This window comes from Cygnus olor, chromosome 10, assembly GCF_009769625.2.
Source record: "Cygnus olor isolate bCygOlo1 chromosome 10, bCygOlo1.pri.v2, whole genome shotgun sequence".
Taxonomy (NCBI): Eukaryota; Metazoa; Chordata; class Aves; order Anseriformes; family Anatidae; genus Cygnus; species Cygnus olor.
The window spans coordinates 14590700-14617430 of record NC_049178.1 but is presented as its reverse complement, the minus strand read 5'-3'; the positions used below and the strand labels follow the sequence as shown (position 1 = coordinate 14617430).

Below are 26731 nucleotides of genomic sequence, written 5' to 3'. Positions count from 1 at the left end.
TTTTTTTTCGGGGTTTTCGCTGATGTTTGCGGAGCTGTCGGAGGGGCAGCGGCAGCCTCGGCGCAGCTCGGCGCTGTCTCGGGGAGCTCCGAAGGGCAGCCCCGGCCGGTCCTGGGGGGTTTTTGTCCCCTCGGCCCTCCCGGGGGCGGCGGGCAGAGCTCCCCGGGCCGGCCGGGAGCGGAGGGGGGAGCCCTGCCCGCCCCCCCGGCTCCCCGCACACACCCAGGCGGCGGATGGCGGGGGAGGGTGGCTCTGTCAGACACACACGCACACGCACACACACACACGCCAGAGACTCCAATTATCCTCTCCCTCACAAGATGTTTCTGCTGTCCACGACTGCTCACACTTCAGCACTCTTGCCAGCAAGCCTCACTGCGAGCACAAAACCCGCACGCAGCCCCTCTTCCCGGCGCCGCAGCCGCGCACACGACAGATTGAGCCGTGCCGGTGCCTCGGGGGGGGCCGAGGGGGGGGCCGGGGGCTCGGCACGGCTCGGCTCAGCCCGGCGCGGCTCAGCCCGGCTCGGCCCGGCTCGCCCAGGTGCGTCCCGGCGGGGCCAGGCACGGCGCCGGGCACTGGGAAGCGACCAAGCCAAAGGCAGCTGCGTTGCCCTTTTCCCTGCACTCCGCTCTCCAAACGTCTGAGCAACCAGTTTGCTGCTAGAAACATGTTAATTGCCAACGGAGCTCATTAAGGCATGCACATGCAAAACACAGCGAGGGAGATTAAATGGACAAAAGCGCAATAATGAACTGTCAACAATCGAACCCATCTACACGACCAGGAGCACTCAAGAATGAGGCATTTAGAGGCAACAAAGGATTGTCTGGGACAGGAAGAAAGGACGACCTAGACTTTTGTTTAGTCAACACAATTGATTACAAATGAGAGATTAACAGGATAGCTTCAGAGTTTTTTTGAAGGAGGCAGAAGAGAAAAGTCCAATTAAGTGCACCGAATGTTAACTACATTGATTTCCACGGCCAGCCCTAGAGAAATTCTCATTAAACCATCCCTGGCGATCCCTTTTGGAAAGTAATTTGTCTCCCTGATGGAGCAGAGAAAGGGAGCCGTGTAAAGAGAAAGAAGCGCTAGTTCTTGGCACAATGAGCTTAGGAGACACACTGGAAAGAGCCAAAGGGGGAGTTAATGAGCATCTGACAAGCCGCTTGGACCCGGGCCTGGAGAGCAGCGCTGAAAAGATGGAATTGGCCAACAACTATTCTTTATATCAAACATAAAAAGGCCAATCTGAAACAGGGCTGCTCAAAGCTGGTGGGGAAGAAAAGAAAGGCCCCCGCCGGGGGGGGGGGGGGGGAGAGGGAGCGGAGCGGAGGGGCTCAACTGCCCCGCCGGGACGGGACAGGCGCTGCGGCGTGCCCGTGTCCCCCTGCCGCCGAGCGGGGCTGCCCGGCCCCGCGGCCCCCCGGGGCCGTTTGCACAGCCCGGGGCTGTCCCGGCCCCGTCCCGGCTTGGGGACACCGAGGCGGCCGAGCCGGACCGGGTTTTGGGGGGTTTTCCCGTGGAGGAAGCGCAGCGGGGCCGGCTCCTGCCGGGGCACCGCGCCCCCGACCCTCCGGCGTAGACACGGCTGGCCCGGGGGCTCTTAAATCAGCTTAGAGCTCGTTAATAACAATTTTGGCTTAAGTCTGTATTGACTTAGCCTTAGGAATGGCTTAGCACTTTCGCTTAAGTCAACACGCCGGCTGAATTGACACATGCCTGCCCCGGCCCAGGTGCCCTCCTCCTGCTTCCAGCCGCGCTCCTCGGGGATGTCACCCCCGTGGGTCGCCCCCCGGGGTCCCCTCGGGCGTGTCACCCCCCCGTGTCGCCCCCCGGCCCTTTACATTGCACCCGCAGCCCCTCGCCCCTCCGGCAGCCCCTGGCACCTCTCCGCTCCCTCCCTTTCCCCCGGCAGGGCCGGGACCAAAACGCCGTCGAAGCGCGGAGAAAGAGAGCTCAGGTCCCAGAGCCCAGCACGGGGATGACAAACCCGAGCCGCCACGAAACTTGACTTCTCTCCTGCCCAGTTTTGTCAGGCGGAGGCGGGGGGGAAGGGAGCAGCAGGTACGGCCCCAAATCTCGCCCGTTTGTCCCTCCGGGTTTCGGTTTGGGGACGCGCACGGAGCGGCCGAACCCCGTCCCCAAGTCCCGCGAGGTGCCCGGCGCCCTCCCGCCGCCAGTTGCCGAGCCCTTTCACATAAATAGAAGCTTTCTGGTTTATAATCAGCCTCTTCCTTCTGATTCATTATGGTAATGAATTGAGATATTACCAACATCGGATTGTCGCGTAACTGAATGAATCCAGCAAAAGCAAGCGGATTACAGAGGAAAACGCCACCCGCACCCAGAAACTTAACAAAAAGAAACGCCCGAGAAATCGGGCAAAGCAGCTCAAGCTGTTTCAGCTCACCCCAAACCCCGTTCCCAGCTGACGGGGGGGATGCGACCATCCCGTTCACACGCCGCCCCTTCCCCTGTGGATTTACGGGTAGGTTTTCCACCCTCCCGGTTATTACTAGGAATGTTTCCCAGGAACCCAACTTCGCTTCCAAGTCCGTGGGGTTTGCAGCTCACGCCGCCAGCCCGAGCGCCCTAAAACGACCCCCGCGTCCCCCTGCCGCCGGGTGAGGCTTTGTGCCTCCAGAGCGACCCCATCCCAAAACCAGAAAACGACAGAGGGCTGCTCTTCCCCCTCCTTCCTCCCTGCCACACAGCCTGGGGCTGTCCTCACGCCGAGAGCCCGACCTGCAGCAGCTCTGTCCCCGCAGCATCCCGGCCTCCGGCAGCTCCCGCCGGGCACCGCTTGGAGCACCGGGGCTCCTGGCAGCCACCGGGGACACCTGCAACATAAACGGGTAAAGAAATGCTAGGCTGGAAACCGAAATTACGTTTCCCAGCACCACCGTGAGGCAGGTGCTAATTTACCGGGGCTTCAAGCTAGGTATTAGCCAAGGAGACTGTAATTTACGTAAAGGACGGTGAAATTTTCTTTTTATTAATTTGCAATATATTTGTAAAATAATCTTACGGCAGCTGGCTCTGCTTGAATCTGTTTCAAAAGTGTGATGTAAATACCGTCTCACACTGTTCTGTAGCCTATTAGGGCTTTCTGGTAGGTGATACGACTGAGAGGAGAAAGAACACCACACATTTATTTTTAAGATCATCATCACTAGTGATAAAACTTATGGGAAGAAATGATCGTACGTCCTACTTGTATGCAGTAATGACAAACGTATGCAAAGTAACTCAAACGAAAAGGATACAGCTGGGAGGATACATACACCGCGGATGCAGTTTAGGGCATTTTTAAGAGCCATTTCAGCCATGTTTCAAAGTAGCAGCAAATTCCCAAATTAAATCACCCTATTTACCGCAAAGACAAAGAGCTCACCCAGCAGGAGAATCCCCCAAATAACCTTTTTCCACGCCCCCTTCTCCCTACCTATATTTCCTTTGCAAGGGCTTAGAATTTCTCTCTATCCTTATCTTGCTAGTAATCACATATTTGAAGTAATTTAGCACACGGTTATTGTGAAACAATAGGAAGCGCGTAAATAATCCACCGAGGATTTATTACGTTTCAGTTTTAAGCGATGAACTTCTGAGATTCTAATCTTCACTCAGCAGATTAATATTTCAGATCAGTGTCACAGGAAAATTACGGAAAATAAACAGCTCACCTAAGCAAAGCAGCTACCACTGACAGACTCGCTGTCCACACACTTGGCTCCAGTGAGCACTAATTTACACGCACCTTGTCTGTGCAATCTAACACCAAAATCCAAGAGTCGGTGAATACGAGATCAAAGCTTTATTTCAGCCATAACACGTTATAGCAATGGATAATAATCCTTGAGCAAACAGAGTATTACAGTAATGAAGATCTTAGCATTACAAATATGTTAAAACAGCTTGCATTTGGGGTGATATTTAAGGTCAAGTTGTATCTGAACACAACTATTAAAATATTATGAAACTTACCATTATGGAGTAAATAATGTTTTCTTTCAGACATAACCTCTCAAACTATGTTCCATTTAATATTTTGTCTTATTTTTCAGTATCAACAAGCTCAAACCAAGCACCTACATCCCTGACTACACAATGTGAATGAAAAAGGAAGGAGGAACCATAAGCTCGTCTAGAATCTAGCTCCCAACTTCTATGAAAACATGACCTCGAATAAATGCATTCAAGAGGACACTCCAGTAAGTGTCAAATATTGTGTCTCTAAGCCCTTCTATTATTTCATATATACTCTCAAATGAAATTAATAGGCTGGAGAAAGATTCTGGGGAGTAAGAAATTTCTTATCCTAGGGAAAACTAACATGCCTTCTGCTACTGCCCCCACAGCCAGAATAACTGAGAAAGCAAAAGCTGGGGAATGTGATGGTAGAGGTGACAAGATGGGTGAACAGGCTGTGCTCCTAGGCTAGTACGGTGGTTACTCATCTGCGCATAAACCTAAAAAAGGGTGATTAATTAGCTCTTCTTCTAAGATACTCGAGCATTAACTTACATAAAGGCAAAACCCTTTATTTCCCCTACTGCTCCTCTCTCAATTGCTTTCCCCCACCCACCAGGAGAGCACGAGGAGCAAGAGGCAGGACCACTGCAGCTTACGCATACATACACACTTTAGCACAAAAGGGCAAGCAGCAAGTCAAGAATACAGAGTAACGGGTTATGTTATAAAGGAAAAAACATGCACCCAGGAATGGGTAGGAAACTACATACGATTAAAAACAAACAAACTGGGATGAGGTGGGGGATAACTGCACTGAATTTGTCTTTTTGAAGTAACAGCTTTGACTCAGTGAAGAATACCCATTCAACATCTCATTTAATGCCAGTATTAAACCATACTGGTAGCCGTTTTTTGTTTGGTTGGTTTGAGTTTAAACACACTTAAGCTAACATTAAGGTGCTTTCTCAATTTTGTATCTATACAAAGGCAGGTGGCAAGCTAGCTCAGTCACAGTAGAAGTTGTAGTAGAAGTTGTGCGCTTGACAGACGTAACAGGAGGCACCACATAATTATGCACCCTGCCGCTGCTTGCCCCAAGGTCTGTGACTAATCAGGACACGCGCTTCCACCTTCGTGGCCCTGCCGCATGCCTCCATGCCCTACTACTTTGCTGCTTTAGTCATATGCAATTGCATTTATTTCTGTCAGACCACAGGCCGACAAGACGACCCTTGTCTCCCAGAGCAGCTGCCTATACACACCTCCCACTTCAAAAGTTTCTCTTCATCCTCTTCCCCACTTTTCTGGGCATGTTCCTATATAATTTTCATTGCACTACCTGTCCTATTGCTCCTACAGCTTTAGCACAGAGGGAAAAAACAATAATTTCCTTTTTTGAAAATAAGATAATTTGATTTTCATCTTCACCTCTTAGCCCAATATAACAAAAAAAATCAGAAATACAGTATCGATTATCTAATAATGTTTGATACAATTACCGTCAAAGCATACTTGTGACTAAGGGAAGTGTTTCTGCCTTCACTTCCACAGCAGTTAAACGGAGGCACAGCAGCCGTACCAACGCTGCCTGCAGGTACCTTGCACTGCACGCCACAAAACCCTCCTGCACACAGCTGCCATGCCCCCACAGCCCACACTTCACTTTTCTTCCATGGGAAAACCAAAAGAAGCAAGGTTATGCGAGCATCTGCATTGTGTCCCAGTGTTTAGGCGGAGCCCAAAGAGATAAAGACCCCGATTATTCACACCTGGAAAGTGCTTAGGGGCCCAGATTTTAGTTTAAGTGATTTCCCTTTGGATGCAAAGACCGGGATGAGTCCCAGTCTTTGTCAGCAAGTAACTGCTCACCCATCCCTTTTCCGGGAGGGGGGCACTGCATGTAATAGCTTTATCCTTCTTGTCTGCTCAACTGGTTCCAATTATTTCCTTTTTAAATTTGAGCTAAGTCTGAGATACATACACATTCCCGCTAAATCAGACCGAGTACCACATTGTGATCTTACAGAAGAAAATATTACCAAGTTGTCTTTGTGACAGAACACTGAGTAGGTATAAAATTGCAATGGTCTCTCTGCCAGGTTTTTTTAAGCTCTCTGCTTGTAAGATGAAAGCCTAATTTGATATTTTTGTAGTTATATAACAGTTCTAATATTTTGTGACATTTTGTATTGTGACACTATAGATGAAATTGTCATCGGACTGACACCCTTTACTGTTTATTCCTTAATTACAACTGTTAACAACACTGCAGAGAAGCGTGCTAATCTGCCATCACATATTATGAAAACAACGTTATTGTTACAAACACCAACACCCACTCAACAGGATATTTCTAAGATGGCAGTTTCTGTAAAAACTTATCAGTTTAATGGACACTTCAACAGAAAAAGTTTTAAATGAACTCTTAATATTCCCGTTGAAAATGTAAAATTGTTTTTATATCAGAGATGAAGTTTTTATTTATTTATTTTTGTGTGAGTGATACTTCAGCTAATTTAAATTCAGACAAAAGTGAGTGCCTACTTTCAGGAAGATCAGTGGCTGCAGATGTTGGTCCTTCGAGGCTACCCAGACTTCCTATCGTTTCCAGCTAGAAGCCTGTTCTCCAGCTCTGACTGGACCATGAACTCCCCACCACCTGCTAATCAGTGAATAATTAAATTATGTTTAATTAAGTGAACACGTACTTTTTAGTGCATAGATCTGAAGCAATCTGGACACTTATTAATGTTGCTAAAAACTGCCTCAGTTTCAATAAAAGTCCTTCAAACATCCCTAATATAAAAATAATCTGCATCTCTGTAACATGGAGATGCACAGATCGGTTCACTAATAGCCTAGTCAAATTAGTAATTACTACACGTTCATACCCTCAGACACTGGCAAAGGTCATTTTTTTTTTGTTCCCTTCCTTTTCCAGGTCAGGGGGGTAAGAAAATGTTGTTGTGTATAAGATTGTTAAAATTTAACATATTGACTCCAGTTGAAATTCTTAATGTAAAGAAAATATATATTTTTTTTCTAGACATCCTTTGCTTCAGAAGGGTGCAATTTCTTCAGGCCAAGTCACACACCCAGAAGAATCTTCCACTGAACTGATACTTTAAAAAGCACACGTGCATGAGTAGTAAAAGCTGCATAGAGAGTTAGCTGACTGTACGGTCAGAACTCACCAATATTGCACCTCTGTAGGAGGATGCTGAGGAGCAGTTCAGTGGCTGAGAAAGAAAGTGTTATCTTCGAGACTTCTATACGCTAGGGTTTTTTGACACTTGCTGCAGGCTACCTTTCTGCTCGCTTCTTTCAAACTTTTCATGCCTAAGTAAGAGATCTCACTTGTAGACTGTCAACATAGAGAAAATAGCACTAAGAACAGCCTAGGAGTAGCAAAAATAGCCTAGATATTTGTTTACTTTTTCTTGTCTTTAACCACCCATTAGACAGGAAATATAAAGTAGGCAGCAAGAAGCTGGGAAAAGCAGAAACGGTTACTGGAACAAGCTGTAGAAGCAACGAAAGTAGCAATTGCAAAAAAAATCAGGGAAAGCAAAAAGCACAAATTCAAGGTGTTCTTTCTACATCTGCTGCCATGAAGGTTTTTACACAGATTTCTAGTGCTAAACTGGGACTACTCTGACGCAAAGAGCCTGCCTTCCCTGTTAACAGTAAATTCCTCCCTTCTCCTCGATCCACAAAGAGGCACACAGCACAGATGACTAGAGTGAAGAAAGATAATGCATGAATTTGTCTTTACTTCTCACACTTACATGGAAAAGCAGAGGGTTACAAATAATCTAAGACTTCTTACACTGAGAAGTAATCACTTTGGTGGGTTTCTATCCACCAGTGTTTCTCACTTTTGATTCTCAAAGTCCCTTCGTGAAGGATCGCTTCTCTCGTTGTAAGGAATGCTAGTCTAAGCTCTCCTAAAGCAAAAATAACACTGTTTAAATGTAAAGTGTTAGGCATGAGACAAAAGCAAGCTCTCCAATGTAGTTCATTTTCATTTCATAAGTGATGTACATTACAATTTAGTGATATATTTTATTACGTGACCTGGACGATCTTGCCCACTTAAGCAGGAAGTTACAAAACAAAGTCGGAGTGTTTAATTTTGTGAATCTTCTTCTGGATAGCTTAGGTTCTGTTTTGTAGTTTTCAGTTTCTTAAAACCAACAGGAGCTTCTGCTCTTCCTAAAAGGAACTGTTCCCACTTGGGAAGAGACTCTTTTACTGATGCCCAATAGAGAGTCTGAGAAAGAAAAAAATCAACTTAACTTCAAAATCTGCACCGCATGTTTAAAAACAATATAGATAGACAATGAATTATTAAGTCTTGCCTTATGAGTGAAGCAATCCACAAAAGATCAGACTTATGCATGAAATTTCAGGTCTCTCATATAGCACTGAACACCAGCCTGGAAGGATTTCATTCTGCATCATGAACTGTGAAGTGACTGAATATGCCCTCTTGTGGTAAGCAACAGATTAGTTTAAATCCCCACCAAACCTTTAATAAAAATACTTACTTTATGATTGTAAGCTTTTCCAAATCACCTTTCATATTTAAATATATACGTCAGTGACATTAAAATTCTGAAGTGGAAAAAAAATCTGTTTAATGTTATAAACAAGAAGTGCTGCATAAATTGCTTTTCCCAGGAAAGTTTGCAATAAGGCAATTCAATTGTTTCGAGTAAAATTTATGTGCTAACCCACTAGGTAATCAGCTCCAGTATTTGAATCATAAAAGGAAGAAAGGCTATACGGTTATCTTGTGGTCAGAAAAAAATCTGGTTTATCTAACTCTTTGCATTACTTTGTACCTCTGAGTAAGAAACTTGATTTCCATTTTATTTGTGGAATGGAAATGCCATTCATCATGTTTGGTGTCAGTATCCTAAGCATAACTTTGTTGTTTGTAGAATTTTGAAGAAGAAATTGTAAGTGCCACCTCCTCTCTCCCCTTCCCCCCAGATACTGTGATCAAGAACTGGATTAAACCAAGTATAGGTATTTTTAGATACCTATGCTCATTCAGAAAAAGAGTAATTTATAGTAGAAAAGATGTACAGTACATATGTATTAAACTTTTTTTTACTTGTTTAAATATATAACGTAGAAGAAGTGTACCACAAAACTGAACATCTCCCTGCAGAGAATTAGATTCCTGGCTAATCATTCTGATCCTTACATGTAACTCAGATATAATTACAGCTCCTGCAGATTTACAAAAATATTTTCTTCAACAGATTTACTCAAAGAATCTTTTTTGACAAGCATATGTGCTGTCACACAAAACTACTCTGACTTAGCAAGCTGGGGATCCATTATAGCCATAACTTTCAAAGTATATTAATACAGACACATAGATGGCTGAGTGAAATATGCTCAGAAGTGTTTTGGAGCAAAGCATGCACCAGAATTTTGTACCATGAAAGAAAGTTTTCTTTTTTCTACTATTTATAGCACTCTGCACTAGAAGTATAAAAAAGACTGAAATAGGATCTTCTGCTTCAAATAGTAACTCCATTCTCTCTAAAATTCCACCACTGCTGAAGAGCACAGACCTCTGCAGCCATCAGCAATTGCTCTGTGCTCTCCAGCGTGCGTGGACTTGGTGTATGTCCTGTAAGCAGCTTAGCCACCTAACACAGGACAGATAGAAACAAAATTGCCTAGTCCAAAACTGATCCAAGCATCTATAGAGGTGACTTGAAAGTCCCTAGAAGTGTTTCTGAGCACTGCCAGTATAGGCTCAACCAAGTAGCTTGGCATCTTTCTCAGCACGATTCAAGACATACAGGTATCTAGGAAAAATGTATGCTTTTTCCTAAGACCTCAAAAAAACCACTGACAGCATTCTGAGCACGTACCCTGTGACGGTGATAGGAAGCCATTTACAAAATACGACACACTTTTAACAGCAACCAAACGGAGAAGTGATGTCTCTCATTTAAGTAACAGCCTAAGTATTAAAGCACTTGCCCAGCAGGTGTGAGAACAACATACAATACACCTCTCCTCATCTGCTACAATTCCTGCCTTTTCCATCCTTTGACAGCATCCTAGCACCCCGATCAGTGTGGGGCATTCTGTATTGCCTGGGGAAACTAAACCACCGTGCAATGTTGAACCCACAAACTGCTGGTCCAAGAAACACAAGCGGGAATCTGATTCAGTGGCCTTGTGGGTGGATGCTTAGTCTGTATCAGAGCTGTGTCCCTACACCCGCTCCCAGGACTGCTTTTGTCCTCTTTATTCATTCATCACCGCATAACATTGAGAAAACAGTCCTGAGATTAGGGAACTGAAATTGGTATGTTGGATCAGGACAATACTTAGCTCTCAGGCAACAATTCTTCAAGATTGCTATCTTTAAATAATGCTCCAGGGACTACAGGTGAGACGTAGAATTCCTGGTTTAGCACTACTTTCCCTGAGATCCCGTACTACCTGACAAAATAACTGAGAAGTAAGAACTTCTCTGTTCAAGTTGGTAAACTGCTGATTCTGAAATGTAAAGGTGACATCCTGCAGCATACCCAAAAACATATAAAACAAAGTAGCTCTGACATAATCAGAGTAGTCTTTATATTCACAATATTTGATTTTTAGTGTTTTTCGTTTTGAATTTTAAGTTTATAAGAACCTGAAAGCTGCAAAATGTTTCCACGAGAATGCTCTAGAATCTAAGGACCTTGCCCCTGAAGTTAGGTTCAGCTTGCTGCACAGTACACAGGCCTTTGGCTATACCAGTCACTGGATTTTAAAATCAATTATTTTCACTTTAAGAACATGCTTCAGGGGGAAAAAAAGCAAAATGTTTCATAAACAGCAAACAAAAAGACAGTTCTAGGACTTACTTCTAAGTTAACAGTATCGGGATGTGGAAGTAAACACATTCGTTCTTGCAGCTTTTTTTCTGCTGCTTCTATATCCTAAAACACAGGCAAAGCACATTTTAAAAACACTCTGGGAATATTAAAAGGACAATACACACTCACATAAAGGCTTTTAAGTTAATTAAATGAACATTAAGCCTAGACAGCATTCATATAATAACACTGGAGGTTCAAATCTTTTAGTCATTCTGAAATCCAGCTTGTAAGAATAATATCCTACGGTTTCTAAATATGTTTGCTGTAAGTTTCTGATACAGGAATACATTTTATTACTGCATAAGTCTGTTGCTGTAAAACACTATTATTCTCCCTGGACACTGGGCTAAATTACAGTTATATTCTGTTCTCTTTAACTTATGAAAATGGGGGGGAGATGACAATAGTTTGCTCTGTGCTGCATGGGAACTGAAGTCTGTACTTTAGCTACTGTAACTGTAAAGTAACTAGGCAAATTATGTGCAAGATCTTTACTCCTCAAGACAAAGATGATTTGCTAATATGCATGCATAACATGTGCACAAAAATGTAGAGCTGCAGCAAGCTGTTCACCAGACAAACTTGGATGACAATGCACCTCACATTGCTTTCTTACAAAAATCAGTATTTGGGTATATTTCTGCTTGTCCAGTGGATGTGTGCTGGATTCACAAAGGCCTAAATAAATTTAAAAACCGCAGACAGCAGCAACAAAAATAAAAACACCACCCCAAATTAGCCCCCCTCCCCGTTTAAAGTTCTGACCCATTCTTGTGGGCTTAGTTCCATACCCAAACATTGAAGAGATTGAGTGGTGGGCAGATGAAGAGAGACAGAAAGGGACGTGGGAGTGGGGTGTGAAGAAGCCAAAGCTGAACAGAGTGGAGGGGGAAAGAAAGTATAGCAGATGGCAGAGTTGGGAGCAGAGAGCGGGTGTGAAGAGTACAACAGAAAAACTAAATGAGAGAGGAAATTCCCCAAAGGGACTTCCCAAATATTCACCACCACTGCCGCCGAAAAGAAGAGTGAGATTCTGGAGGAGCATATCCACAAGAGAGACCAAACATGATTACTCGCATTGAATAATAGCCAATCTGAATACATCAAAAGTAAACAGTGCTCAACTCCAGTTTAGTTGGAGAAATATGGCACAAATTCAGTCAGATATGATTAATAAAAGCAAAACACACCCTTACTGCTAGCTCAAGTTCTGTTTAGTAACACAGATACACTTGGTTCATTCACTCTATGGTGTTCATCTTAATTCTATTTCGTGAATTCTTTTTACACCGCGACTATATTCTCTTGTACGTTATTACAAATCTTATCTGAGTAAAACTGTTCTCTCCTTTCCTACAGGGAAGCGCACATCCTTGTAAAAAGCTAAGGGATGCCTGAGAAAGAGCAAGCTCAGTCTTGGATTTATCCAAATCCTGGCAAGTAGCAAGTGGCTGCCTCTTTTCAGGTGAGAGAGAAGTAAAAGGGAATAAACATAAACTGGGGGGGGAAATGGGAACAGACCGGGAAGCCATTTGGAGTCATAATGTCAAAATAACAGAAGACAATACCAAATTCATTAACCTAAGTAAGGGATTTCTCTGTTGCATGTGCTTGGAGCAGATATATCCTCAACAGCACCAAGTGAAGCTCTTATCAGCATGGCTCATACCAAGCCTGGAGAAGTTATCACCATACTGAAGAGCAGAATCGATCATTAATGTTCATTTCACATCCTTCTATAGGATTGTCCCCCTTTTGATCCCTTCTTCCTAATTCCTGTAGAAATTCTCACAGGAAGGAAGAGTATCAATTAAAACTGTTATTTCTTCATCCACCCAGTTAAGGCATTGGAATGTTTACGGTGACAGGAAATTAATGCATTTCAGGCAAAAATAGGAGACAGCAGTTGTGCATATATGTTTAGTAGAAAAGGTCACTTTGGCATAGCCTAGATATTGGACGTGTCTTTTTGTTGCTCACTCGAGTTTGTATGTTGTGCAGCCTATTGTCATTCAGAATACTGATTTAATGACAGACAGTGAACAAAATTTTTGCTGGAAGGTGTAGTATGCTTTAGAAAATAACCAAGATTAGATGGCACTTCTTTCATGTCTCTGCAACTGGTAAACTTTGTAGGGAAAAGAAATCCCCATCATCAATATAAAAATAAATACGTCAGCAGTGTAAACTTCTTTGGAAATAAAAGCAGCAAATTTAGTATGTCACAGTATAGAGGAAAAAAAGAGAGCATCTTACAGCGCCTTCCCTGAAACTACAAGGACTGGAACAAAAACAGTTCAAGACCCTTCCCTAGAGGTAAAATGGAAGGCATGACACATGCATCACTTTTAGGGGACCAAATTCAGCTGTCACTTATATTGATAACAGTCTGGCTGAATCCCACTTTAATTCTAGAATTGCATGATGTACAGGAAAGCAAATTCAGTTTAAGTTACCTACATAGTCAGTACCACTAAATAACATGAAATAGAAAATGAATATGCGATAAGATGGTACACCGTAATACCAAAAAAAAATTCTAAACGCAAGAAATGTTACTGACAAAAAAAGCTCATAAGTTAGATTACAAATGCTGGTTGAATTTCTGCTTTTATGATAACACTATATGGGCACCAAGTGACACAGATTTCTCTAATCTATAGCATCCTAATCGCATCAAGTAAAAATATTCTGGTAATTATGTTAAAATGCTGAACAAGTGCTTATAATGCTAAAATTTTAATTAAAAAATGTTTAGTTCCCTGCTTCCTACCGATTAGAAAATTAATTTATTTTGAAATGCTTTCCTGTGCATAAATACCAACTAGCACAGAGAAACAAAAATGTCTTTTGCTATGATCACATATTGAAAACAACTGATTTTGCTTACATGCAGAAAAAAAGAAATGCAAATAAAAAAATAACACTTCATCATGTCCATGTATTTTTGAGTAGGCCAAATCAACAACTCTCCACATGGTAACTGTGAAATGTACAGTGCCTGGTATCAGGAACAATATTCTGAAGCTGGCACATTAATCAGTCTTGTTTTCAAGCTTCTCATATATTATTCTGCATAGATTTTTTTTTTCTTTTCTATTCTGTTATCAGAAAGCATCTGCAGGAATGCATGCCTGTTAAAACCAGTATAAAATTAATAGATTTAAACTGATTTATGCTACTTTATTCTGCAACAGAATTTGTTTTGATACATATGTTTTTGCTTTTTTTTCCTGTACAAACACCAACATTTTTGACACTTGAAAGGAACAATTTTGAGGATGTGACAGAAGATGGCAAATATCTGTGTAACTGCAAAAATATTTACACTCTGTATATGTCTAAGCTATTGTTAACATTTCCAATACAACAAGCTTTCAGCATGCAGAAATATATCTTGCCTTTATTATGTTTGTCTGTGTATGTGAGCTGAGACTGCATTTGTAAGATACAACTTGTTTATGAAAAACTACATATGTGAAAAATAAATCTATTTTAATTATAAAATGCACATAGAAAACCATTAGTTATACTAGGTGAGAGTACTAAATCAGTCAAACACCAACTACAGAACAAAGAAATAAGCAACCCATCTCCTTCTACCCGGCCTCCTACTGAAGCGCCCACACTTGTCTATACCCACAGAGGAGTTTGATTGCCCCAGCTCAGTCTGCAGCAGTTTCGCAGAGCCCAAGCTGCAACATCCTCCTCATCACACAATTGGTAAGAAGAAATCCCACATTATCTGTTCTGCCTCGTCTGCCACTCCCTAAATATAGCTGCCATTTAAATACAAAGAGGGCTTGCTTCAGACTTGTACCTAGCTGAAACATGAACGTTTTTAACCTTCACTAGGTTCTGCATGAAGAAAAAGTCTTTGAGGGTTCAAATAAGTATTTTTATTTTCTAGAGTAAAACTTGTAATTTCGAGAGATAAAATACACGCAACTCAGATGCCTAAGCTAGGTGCTCCAGAAGAGGTTTCAGCATTCTAGGCCCTGCCATCAAACTCACATCTTTTTAATTGCTAGTTCTCAAACATCCACTGAGTTTACCTAGGAAACAGATCTTACCTAAACATGATAACCGGTAGGTAGAACAGTATCACCACTAGGAAGTGTATCAGAGTATTACTAACAGTATCACCACTAGGAAGAGCCAGAAACACCAAACACTGCTTTTACAGACTTGCGAGTAAGATTCTTGAAGTCACTCTACACCTCCTTAAAAAAAACCGAGAACTTCTTCCACAACTTCACACAATCAGTGTGGGTAGAGTTCCTACTCTGGATTAAAAGCATGCTCGGTTGGTCAGCCCCTAACCCCAAACTTACCCCCATCTCTCTGGGATTGGGGTGTAAAGGTGCTCTGAGTCTTGTCAGCCTCAGAGGCTGTCTTAGGCAGACATCTATAAGCGCATGTGCTTAATCTTTCCGTGTACTTTAAAAAAAATAGCAGCAGCTGCCACCGCGAGGCTCATACAAGAAGAGCATGTAAAACAGGTAGTGGTGTCATCAGATAATAGAGACTTGTCATTTAGTACTTTGGGTCAAGTTCAAGAAAAGGAACTCTAATGGTAACAATGGAGCAAACACTTTCTTTTTTCAGTTCTCTGAGCTACAAAACTATGACATTTCAATTCAGTTGCAGAAACTTACATTTAAAAGTGCTGCATTCCTTTTACGAGCTGCATCAGCTGCTTGAGTTTGCCATGTCTTTTTAGTCTTTTTGTCTCCTAGATAAGTCTCCATCTGCCGTAGCAACACTGATCTCTGAGACAGTCTACAAAGGAAAACATTTTGCTAAGTGGGTAGAACATTTTGCTCAGGAGCTAGAAAATAACCTTTTTACCTTACCCAGTTTTCTCAAAACTATGGGGCTAATTAAGCCGGCTGTAGGGTGGGTGTGCTGGGGGAGGGAAAAGGTACAGGCAGACACCACCTGCTGTGCTTGCATGAAGCTATAACATTGCAACCAGCAGTCCTCATATGCTAAGGTGCTTAGGAGCACCAAATCTCTCAGAACAGGAAAGACAGGGTGGGTTGGGGTGACTCGATCAGTACTACTCTTGCTCATCGGCAAGTACTAATTGTTATAAGAAAAGCAGATTTTCCTTAATCATTACTGTATTTGCTTCACAATCTGAATTTACAGGGCAACAAAGAAGCAGTTCTGTAACTGAGGCAGAGAGTGACAGAATCCAAATAAGAGTTCAATGGCAATAGGAGGTTAAAGAGAGATCTTAAACCAGTACCACCACTGGAATTCAAAAACCTCAATCTCAATACTCCTAACAGCAGTCAAGGATGCTAATTCCAGTAGTTAATGAAGGAAGAGTGCCACCTCCTGGAACACCGACCCCTTGTTAAATACCGCTGTGCTCTCTAAAGGTACGATTCAATGTTCGCAGGATGGCCGGTCAAGACCTCCCAAGACCACAAGGCAAACTGCCGTGAGGCAGGCTATGCCATTGAGGCCGTTACTTACATCTCTTCGTGTCTTCTAGCAAGGTGAACCTCCTGAGCCAAATAGGATGACATTTTCAGTTGTCTGTCACTGTATTAAAGGAAAACCAAGCAAAATTAGTCTTCCGAAGACTTAACGTGAACATTTACTTCTCAGTAGCAAAGCATTCCAAGTTAACAGTTGCATGCACGATATTTATATAATTTATCAGCTCTGTAAATAAAGTCTGCTTATAAATTTTAATGCTCACTGCAAGACATTGTGGTTTGAATACACACACTGCTAGCGCCCACAACACATTTTGGGAAAATCTTGCTGAATTCTAACACTTTGAGGTAACTCAAATTTGACTTTCAGGTTTCACATTTAACATTAAGCGGTCTCAAGTTTCAGTTGCTTACAACCACACGCAAACTACATGCTTGTGTAATTTGTGTATTACTCTTTACAATACCGATTTCTGGCTTCTGTCATGTCACTCCAAACAGAAAATTGGAGCTTTAATTAACATTTATAGCAACTTCTCACAGACTCAGTGCCTTGTTCATAGGGCAATAGGGATAAGTACTGACATACTTAAATAACTGAAGTTACTAAACCAGTTTAATTTTTGAGCACTTGAAAAAAATAGGGAAAACCTCAAGCTCAGCTCTTCAGTAAGGTAGATGACCATATAGTAGATGTAGCAGTAATAGTACAGTAGATGACTGAACATAAGGTTAAATTCTTTACAACTTCATGATTTTTGAGGTGTAAAGGAGATCACATGCCCAGCCCACACGCGAGTCAAGAGCCTACAGCACTTTTCAGAGGGCTGGAAGTGTTTTACAGCTTATTAATAATTTCCCCCTCAGAGGCAACTGCATTTCTGCCCTGGAAATAAACCTAAACTAAAGAAAATAGAAGAAACCACCAAATGAAGGGTGGGAGAAATAAAAGATCAAGAAATTTGAACACTTAGGGGACTCTGCCAGAGGTTTACACATAGCTTTGGAGCAAGTTATTTACATGAGGACTGCAACTTAAGCATACACCGCCTTGTGACGATGACTGCCCCCCCTCCCCTCCCCCAATGTCCCTCTCTCCTCAGGAGCTGCCCGGGGGGGGGGGGGAGGGGCGCCCAGAATTGGCGGGAAGGGCGCTGCCTCAGGGGGAGCCGCCCCTACCATTAGGTAGGGGGGAGGATCCGGGAGCCCGTCGGAATGTGCCACTCCGTAAAACCGCGGGAGGGGAAGGCAAAAAACAAGGGAAAATTAGAAAAAAGAGCCCCAAACTTAGGTTACCTTCAGCTTTGGCGGCTTCCAAAAGCGAAGCAACCACCCACCATGGCCTCCGCGACGCCTCGGCCTCCCCCCTCCCGCTGCCATGGAAACGGCCGGAAAGGCGGAGCCGCGCCTCGGTGCTCGGCCCCCCCACCTTGACTCGGGGATCGGAGGAGTGACAGGGGGCGAGGACCAATCAGGGCCGGCGGGCGGGCTGAGGGGGCGGTTCCGAGCGGTCTCGCGCCACGGCCGTTATTGCTGAGGGGACGCTGAGGGGGGCGGGCGGAGAGGTTGGGTCGTTGTATGTCTGGCGTTGTGTCGGGCGATATCCGCTGTGTGAAACAGTCGGCAGCAGTTTCAATAAACTTTATAGACTTAGCAGTCCGAGTATGGCAAGGAAGAGCGAGCCCAAAAGTGGCACTGAGTGGTTGCTTTGATTTAGCATTGCCTGTTCCTCAGGGTCTACTCATCCCGGCGCTGGGATCTGTAGCGACGTACATGTGTATTTGAGGCAAATTACTACTTCACTACACAAGGCATAACATTAGATTTTTGGCACAGAAAGCATACTGTAAATTACAGCCAGATTCTTGGCATGGGATTTCAAATCCTGTGGTGAGAGCTTGCCCTCTGCCTGAGAGCAGGATTTCTTCCACGCTTCAAAGCTCGGAGAATTGCTGAGGCAGACTTGTCCTTTTATTCAAACTTCTGACAAAATGTACTTTCTAAAAAGGCCCAATTATTCCACTTCTTGTGAAAGTCTTTAAAGAAAACACAAATGAGAAAATTGTAAGCCAAAGTACATTTGAAAGTACGTTTTTTTCTTCACTTTCTTCATTGTTGCCTGATAGATCTATGCACATTTGAAGGTGCAGGTTATACCTAAAAGTTGCTCTGAAAGCGCTCATCTTCACTGCCTTCTTTTAAAATATTATCTAATCCTTTTAAAAGATGCCTCATAGCAGGCCTTTCTGACTGCTAATCGGAAGCTTTTTGTTCTGATCCTTCAGCTCTTTATCTCTTTTTTCATTCCCTAATTTTATATTTCTGGAACAAATTCACATTATTTCACTGTATGACATATAATTAAGTAGAAATTCTTTAATGTACTTGTCAATTTACCCTGCTTATTGCAGCATTCAGGATAAATAGTACTTAAAATCTTCATTTTATTTTTTTTACGGTTGTGATTTGAAGACAAGACTTTCCAATAAATGAGATAGGGAAGTGGAGCCTTTCCTCATTTCTAATGGTTTGAAAAACTAATAGTTACAGTTTCACTAAGTTTAATGGCAAGCCTAAATGTGCTGCACGGTCTACGTTGAGCTACACCAGTTGTCCTTAATGGGAGCGATCTTTCTTGTAGCATTAAATGAATTTCAGAAAGAATAGAGACAAACTGAAGTTTGGTTTACGTAAACCATTACATACGCCACTTGTAGACAGTGCAAAGAACATTTTAGTTAAGCTGCAGCTGCTATCAGTTGTTCAGCGTTGTGGAAATAGAGGCAGGATGGAAAACATAATTTCTTAATGACTACTTTATGTGACTGGGGGATGAAACAATAAGTCATCAATAGCTAAAGAGCTATAAACTTTGTATTTAGTTTTTCAGTATTAATGTTCTTTTTCCGTTAGAAATGCAGCCTAGCCTGTTTTAGTTCCAAACTTGTCAAGAATCTAATCTCTAAACTTACTAAAAATATATATATATGGTAGCAACCATCAGGAATCCCCATAGCAGCCTGTTTTGAATAGGTGGAGCACCAACAACAGTGCACCAACAGTGAAGGCCATGAGGTCATTGCTGAAATGGGGCTTTATGGACAGGAGGGACTGACAAAAGGAATATTAAGATATCTTAATATCTTAACGTGCTGGCACCTACCTCTCGCTTGGCAGCAGGCTTATGTAGGAGGGTTAGGCATGAGAGCTTTTCTCCATAGTCTGTGAGTGCCTAAATACGAATTCAGGACTTAATGCTAGTACTGAAATGTGGGCATTGTTACCCTAGGTTTTTCTTAACCCCCGCAATTTGGTTTTGCTCTGAAAAATTGAGGAGGAAGGGTTTTTCTGAGAGAAGTTGGTGAATTGTAACACTAGGTGGCACTTAAACACAGCTAACAAAGTCTTCAATCTTGCAACACACAAAAACAGTCAAACACATTCTGTTCTAACATGCAGTTAATTATATCCTCAAAATGATGTCTTGGATTGATATTACTAAACAAACATGTATAAAATGTAATTACAGACAAGTGAAATAAATACTGTAGGCTTATAATTGCAAGATATGGGGTTTTTTGCTTGTAATATGCTACACACCTGTGCATAGTTTATATAGCTAGTATTTTATTTTGTCATTTTTGCTAACATTTAGAAGGGCACAGTTTAGCTTTATGTGCTTTTATTTACTGGTACCAATTTGTGCCATATGTCAGTTTAAAAAAAAAAAAAAAAAGAATGTTTTTATGTATTTGGATTTTAAGACGGGTATTTCTAACGGAAAATAATAAGAAGAGTTTTTTATACAAGAACACTTCAAAAACTTTAAAAAAAAATGCATACGTGTTAATTTTTTTGTTTCTTTTTTATTTTTTATTTTGTGATTGCTTTTCTTTTCTTTCTTTACTTGCTTTTTTGGCAGTACACCTGTATTGCTTTAATAGCTTTATAGCCATTTGGAGGTCTAAAGTCCATCCGTTCATAAACATTTCTTATGTGATACCTTTGCTAAAATACGGCAGGCCTACAGGACAGTCCAAGAGCCATGAAATCCCATCAGAGTAGCTCATGGCTGTCACCTTGGGTTCTGGCAGTTTCTCCTGTCAACTGGAGAAGTGGGGGATGGTTGGCGGCATTTCAGACAACTACACAATCCCTGTGCGAAGCTGCTTGACGTTACTTCAAGCTAAAAAGGTGAAGATGCGCAAGGAAATGTCCGCCCGGTGAAGGAGCAAGCTAATAAGGCATCAAACCAAAAAAGTGCAAAAATTACCTTGTTCCTCTTCCCCTCACGTTCCGATATTCAGGGAGTTACTCTCAGCCTGACTGTAGGCAGGGCCCATCCCACTCTGTTCAGGGTTGCAATGAGTTGGCTTCACCGCAGTAGAAAGATCTGAGTTGAGATGACGCTCATAAACGGTTGAGCAACCCAACAGCATGTTCTTGTATTTGCATTTTGTTATTTGGCAGCCGAATACATGTATCTGGTGTAGGAAAGACTGGTACCTGCATCAAAGTCGCACGCTTGGTTGAAAGAAAATTGCCGATGCGGTGCTGTGTGCTTAGACAAAGCAATGTGAGCACGCTTGTTGGAATCGCCCCCAGACATCACGACACCCGTTTCAGGTGGTCCAGAACCCGAACAACAGATCAAGATGTGGTCTGTGCGCCAGATGGATGCACCGCGGCTGCCAGCGATCTACAATTGTGAACGAACTTTCTCAACGTGAAACCACCAAAAGAACACCGTCAGCTTCACATCTGGGAACGTGATCTCCTCACTGCGGGGCTGGAAACGAGCACAGATGCTGCCACGTGCCCAGCAGCTGGTGCGAAAGTAGTTGGCCAAACTATAGACAGTTGAGTCAAGTTCTGAACAAGAGTTGGAAGGGCTGGGGAAGAGGAAGAACCGATAGCTGTAAGAGCACACAGATGGTGGGACTCCAACCCAACTCCAACAACTGTTCGTGTGCTCTTGAAAGCGCAGTGTAAAAGTGCCGATCAAGCCAGGCCTGGCCCTGTCCAATGCCAAAGAAAAAAAAAATATGGTTGTAGGAGAAGAGCATAAGGAACAGAATATTTTCTTTATACTTCAAGTAGCGATAAAAACCTGGTAAATACAATGGACCTAATAATCAGCATTCAACTGAAAATTAGTTTATTTATTTATTTGTTTGCTTTCGAGAAAAATCCTTTAGGTTCTGGAAGTGTCTTTCCAGTAGTAGTTGATGCGAAATGTAAGTTGATGCGAAATACAAACTAGCTTAGACAATACATGAGAGTTTACTGACGTACCCATTCAGTATTGTCAAGGGTCCATGCCCCGACAGGTGATTTCCATCTGTAGTTTCTATGGCATAGCTACTTCTTTTTGAAGATTTCAAGAAAATGGTTTGGCCCTTGAGTAGTAACATTAAGCCTTCTGTTTAAAAAAAAAAAAAAAGAGAAATCTACAGACCTCGACTGACTTTAACAGATGTACAGGTAGTAGAATGTTTTACATGTAATTATAACAACTATTTATAGTAATTAGCTTGAATTTAATTGCTTCTCAGCATGCTAAGATAGTAAATTACAGCTTTATTTCAAACAACTCCTGTTGTCTGTTTTTCTTAAACTGAACACAGGAAACCCAATAAAAACAAACACGTGGAGAATCACCATTCTCGGTTCCTGTCCCAGTATGTCAAACGGGGATGCTTCGCTTTGATCTTACACGTGGCACTTCCCTCATCCATGCAGAGGATCCAAGCTTGCTTCCCTCGGCACGGAAGACGTTCTCCTCTTAAGAGCAACGGGAGACCACAGCGAGATTACCCTGGAACAAGCCAGCGCCTGCTAACTTTCATGTGGATCCAGTCTTGGGCAGGCACTGCTGGCTCTTCCAGTCGTTGTCCAACCACTTTGGGCTGAGCGGACTCTTTAACAAGGTGTCCGCCCGTGCTCTGGGACTTCCCCAGACACCAGCGTTCATCCGTTTGCACTGGGTGTACAAGTCAGCATATAGCTTTCATCCAGTGCAAGTAACGTTGTTGCCATCTGGTCTAACATAAAAGGTGTCTTGTTCTGTAATGATGGTACATCTACAGAAGCAAAAAATACTCTGAATTTTAATATATGCATTTATATGACTGTCAAGGTGCTTGATATTAATAGCTTGACTTTACTGTAAGCAGAGGTAGAAGAAATGACACCGCCTTCACAGTGCTGGCACAATTTCCCTATGAGCTGAATTCTCAGCCAGTAGTTTCTGTCTCTGCTTTTTTGCCATACAAACCTGAGCAGGAATGTTTTATTTTTTATTTCAGTTTAGATTTTGAATGCTTTTATTATGAGTTTCCTCAATCCCTGAGAGAAATTAGAGAGGCAACAATGCTACTCTTATTGCATAACACCAACATTTACTGACAATAAAAAAATAAAAATTTCCTGAAAATAAAAATAACTGAACTTGCACAAAAAAGAACAGTTTCTATAAAACCCTTTTACTAGGTTGTTGTTATGAAAGTTGAATTTCTCATTTTTTACAAAAAAAAAATAAAAATCCCTCTTTTTAAAGAAAGGTCACTCAATCTTTTTGGAAAGATTTAATAAATGACTTTTCCCCCTCTTACTAAATTTAGTCTTTTGTTGAATTGTTTCAGTTCCTATTAAACCTTCACAAAAATGTACTTTCTATTATGTTTCTTCTAATAGGTTTCCCAGCCTTATAACTATAATAAATTTGTCAGTCTAGCTCCAGTGAACACTGGACTCCTAAATCCTACCACAACAGATTATAAATATAACCATTTCTAAACCCTTTCAAGAAGTTTTACCCTTTCTTTCAACTCGTTTTATGTACTCAGCAATTCAGTGAAAATAACCTTTTGAAGTCATTCTTTAAACTCTTCTTGTGGTGATAGCGCAGTCTACTCATTTGATCAGTCAGTTAGAAAACCCGAGTTCTGCTCCCACCTCTGCCACCGCGGATTCAGCCTGAACCAACTCACTTAAAGTCAATGTTTCCTTAAGTGTTCATTTAGAGGAAATGACCAACTTGACCCATATAGGGCCTGATTTCCAGAGTAGCTGAGTGCTCAGAACTACAATTTAAATCATTTGGAGTGGTGCCCTTAGCACTGATAAGAAAACATGCCTAAAGACATCGTGTTAGGTAACCAGAAAGGAAGACCCTCAAAAGGAGCTTTTACAACAGATATGCAAGTGTACTTTATTTGACTAATCTCTTTCCTCTAATTTGCTTCTATGACTATTATTATTGTTATTATTTTTTTTAGGAGAGAAGGAATTGCTTCTTTAGCAAACAAAATACTCTTTTGATAAACAGTTCTCTTCAGGACGTGTTTTAAAGTTTGCATTAATGAAAACAAACTATAACAAAGCCTTTAGAACATTAATAACCACACTGAAAGCAGAAATGCAAGCACGGTGATCGTATAAATTTAAGAAAAGCAGACAGAATCTAAATATCTCGAGCTCTGTGTCATAAAATGAATCAACTCAGCTTCATAACTCTGTATAAAGAATAAACAGCAATGCATCATATTTGCTTTGTATGAATGAATGGGAAGAAGAGAGAGGCAAGGCTTATTGAAGTAGTATTAAAGCTTAATTAATGAAAACTTCCTGGGGACACAAATAATCTTCATCAGTCCTGAATTACAGCATAAACTCTAGCCTTCAATTTAAACTCCCTTGTCAGGCCTACCCACAATCATAAAATTGAGGAAAAGATGAGCTTCTTCACCCGTCTTTCCTTTTGAGAGAATTACTTAGCTGAGCTCCTCCAAGCCTGCTAGGGTTCACTCTACTCGTTTGAACAGCTGTAGGTGTTACGCTGTGTTTCCAGTCACCTGAGTTCAAGAAAAATGAATTCAGACTAAAGAGGGATACAAAAAGATTTAGGATGATCAAGGTAGTGGAGCAAACTTGCTTTGTGAGCCGAGATTTATCAAAACAAGATCAGGAGAAGTATCTGATTGTTTTCTATTCATACACGAGTAGTTGTTCACATCAGAGAAAAATGAGTTTTTTAAGCAAAAAGATAGAGCTAGCAGAAGAACAAATGGATGTAATTAATAAATCTTAACAGGGAATTCTGAGGAAGGAACCTAAGCATCCGACAAGTGAACTTTGACAATGGCCTACTAGTAAGAGTGGAAGGGGAGGGCGGGCAAGAAAACGGATCCATTTTAACACGGACCTTGATCGGTTTGTGACCAGGAGTCTGCGACGTGGCTTTCTGTGTGACTCGGCGCCATCAAAGGGAAGTCAAACTTGCAGAGCCCGTCCTTCTGCAGCAGCCCTGTCCTGCTGAGCAGCGCTGGTGAGACTTCAGACTAACACCACAATGTCAATATGTAATAAGCTGATTGATAGTTGTGTCTGAGAGAGGAGAATGTGGAAGCTACAGTTCCAAGTCACCTGCTGCTTTGTGCCTCTAGCTGTGAGTAGTATTGCCGGGGGAAGATGGGCAATAAACACTGTAATGCACAACTTCTGCAGTCTGCTTTCATTTGCCTGCCAAACCAGCCTGCTTGCTGCTGACACCAAGGCTACGTAGGTGTGTAGAGTATTGCCACGCTATTCAGAAGTTGGAAGGAGAATGTTTTTTTTTTTTTTAAAAAATCTCTGTGTTGTGAAGCTCTTTCTGTCAGCATAGGCTTCCTAATGTAAACTTCTCTGTGCTGTGATCTCAATACGAGTTTTGTACTACAAAGTCCTACATGACGTTGTTTGTAGTTGGCTGTTTATCTGAACCCATTTCGTAGCCTAAGGCACAGAAAGGCAGGTGAATTTAAATTTGAGCTTTCAAGTTGGTTTTCAAATGCTGTCAGTTTAAAATATTGAAATAATGTCAAGTTCTAACAACATTCTCAAATTTTCTTGCCCAATTGGGTATCTTTGTCTTTGGTGAACAGAGCTCTATTTGTGATCAGAGTTATGGACAGCACGGTAGAGTCCAGGTGTTGCAATAACTGGCTAAAAATGTCAGTGCTGCCATTGACATGAAAAGGGTCAACGCTTGGATTTCTGCCATTTATGGTTCAGCCTAGCAGTAATGTAGTAGTGGAGATTTTCTTCGGAAAGATGAAGCGGTAAGCTCAGTAAGAAATATGAGAAAAGAAATACAGTCTAAGGAATGAGAAAATGACTTTCCTTAGGGAGTATCATTTATTTTCTTCATTAAACCACATCACAGAAGATTATCAGTTGACGGCTAGGTTGTCAGTTACTGAAAATGGACATGACTCTAGCAAAAGCTGTAAAGTTGCATCAATTTATATCATCTTTTTTTAAAGAAAATGTTGATATAATTAAATGAGGCTTACGCAGTCATGTTCTGTGTGTGTAGGTACCTGCACACATTCATGCACACCTTTCTTTAGTATCTCTTTCTTCAGAAGTTGTTGACATTGACCAATTGCAGCTAAGTTTGACACCAAGACTGCTAGCCTCAAAGGCAGCACAGTCCTAAAAGTTTTGTGAAAATGGATGGCTATGCAGAGAGGAAGAAAGGCTATAAAGAGAGCTTACCACTTAATAGATGTCAGAAGCTCCATGTAGGTTATTTTTTCCTCCAACTCAAATCCATAGGAAAGCAGGTTCTATTATTCATAGAGCTGCTTATTTAATTAAAATTTTATTGTATTTAGAGCAACCAAAATGAAACGAGTTTATATAGGCAATCAAGCGATCTGTTGCTAAAATATGGGCTCTCGTATAAATCAAGCAGTTAGGGAGATGCCCTAAATTTCCTCTCTGGAAATGGCTCTCCATAATTGGCTAATCTCTCAAAATAATTTGTGGTACCTTCTTACATGTTGTGCCAACTGGAATAATCAAACAGGGCTGATTAAAATTATGCTTCCCCAGTTCTATTTAAAATGTGCAGTTCATAACTTTTATATACTTTGAATTGGCTTTGGCTGTTCTAGACTCTTAGAAGGGACTGTTGTCCCTGCACTAGAGGAAGCACAGTCGAGTGATGAAAACGGCTCAGTCTCTGTTCATGTGTGAGAGGCTGTGGGTTTTAACTGTAGAAAGTATCGTGGAAGTGTTGGGATCCATGCTCCGAATCCCACAGAGCATGCACAGAGTTGCAAGGTGCATCACGACAAGGTGCTGAAGGTACCTCCCAAAAACATAATCCTGAATGTAATGTGCTTGTTCATTGAATAATATATATATATTAATATATAATATGTGCCCCCAAAATGACTCCACTACTGTCCAGGATATATATATATATATATATATATATATATATCTGTTATATATATTAATAACGTGATCTGGTTAACAATGTAATCCTTGCAGTAGAGGACCATTTCCAATGTAACCCAAATATTTTTTATCAAGCCCTCCTGGACAGTAGTGGAGTCATTTTGGGGG

The 26731-nt window shown here is 41.9% G+C and overlaps 1 protein-coding gene across 7 annotated transcripts in view; it reads right to left on the bottom strand.

Moving 5' to 3' along the window:
- Positions 1–17758, bottom strand: part of C10H3orf14 (chromosome 10 C3orf14 homolog) — a 31518-nt gene extending 13760 nt beyond the window's left edge. For 2 of the 7 annotated variants that reach the window (XR_005823141.1, XM_040569344.1), the window contains exons 1-4: positions 17355–17446; positions 16821–16824; positions 16368–16442; positions 15539–15662 (exon numbers count right to left, since the gene is read on the bottom strand). Coding sequence is in view for 6 of the 7 variants with exons in the window: in XM_040569344.1 (XP_040425278.1) it covers positions 15539–15662; positions 16368–16442; positions 16821–16824; positions 17355–17376 (225 nt within the window). In the remaining variant the exon portion in view is untranslated. Of the gene's footprint in view, positions 1–1871; positions 2847–3805; positions 8252–10865; positions 10941–15538; positions 15663–16367; positions 16443–16820; positions 16825–17354; positions 17447–17629 lie in introns of those variants that run through there. The other 5 variants (XM_040569347.1, XM_040569346.1, XM_040569345.1 and 2 more) reach the window with 5 other exon arrangements.
- Positions 17759–26731: the final 8973 nt, after the last annotated feature.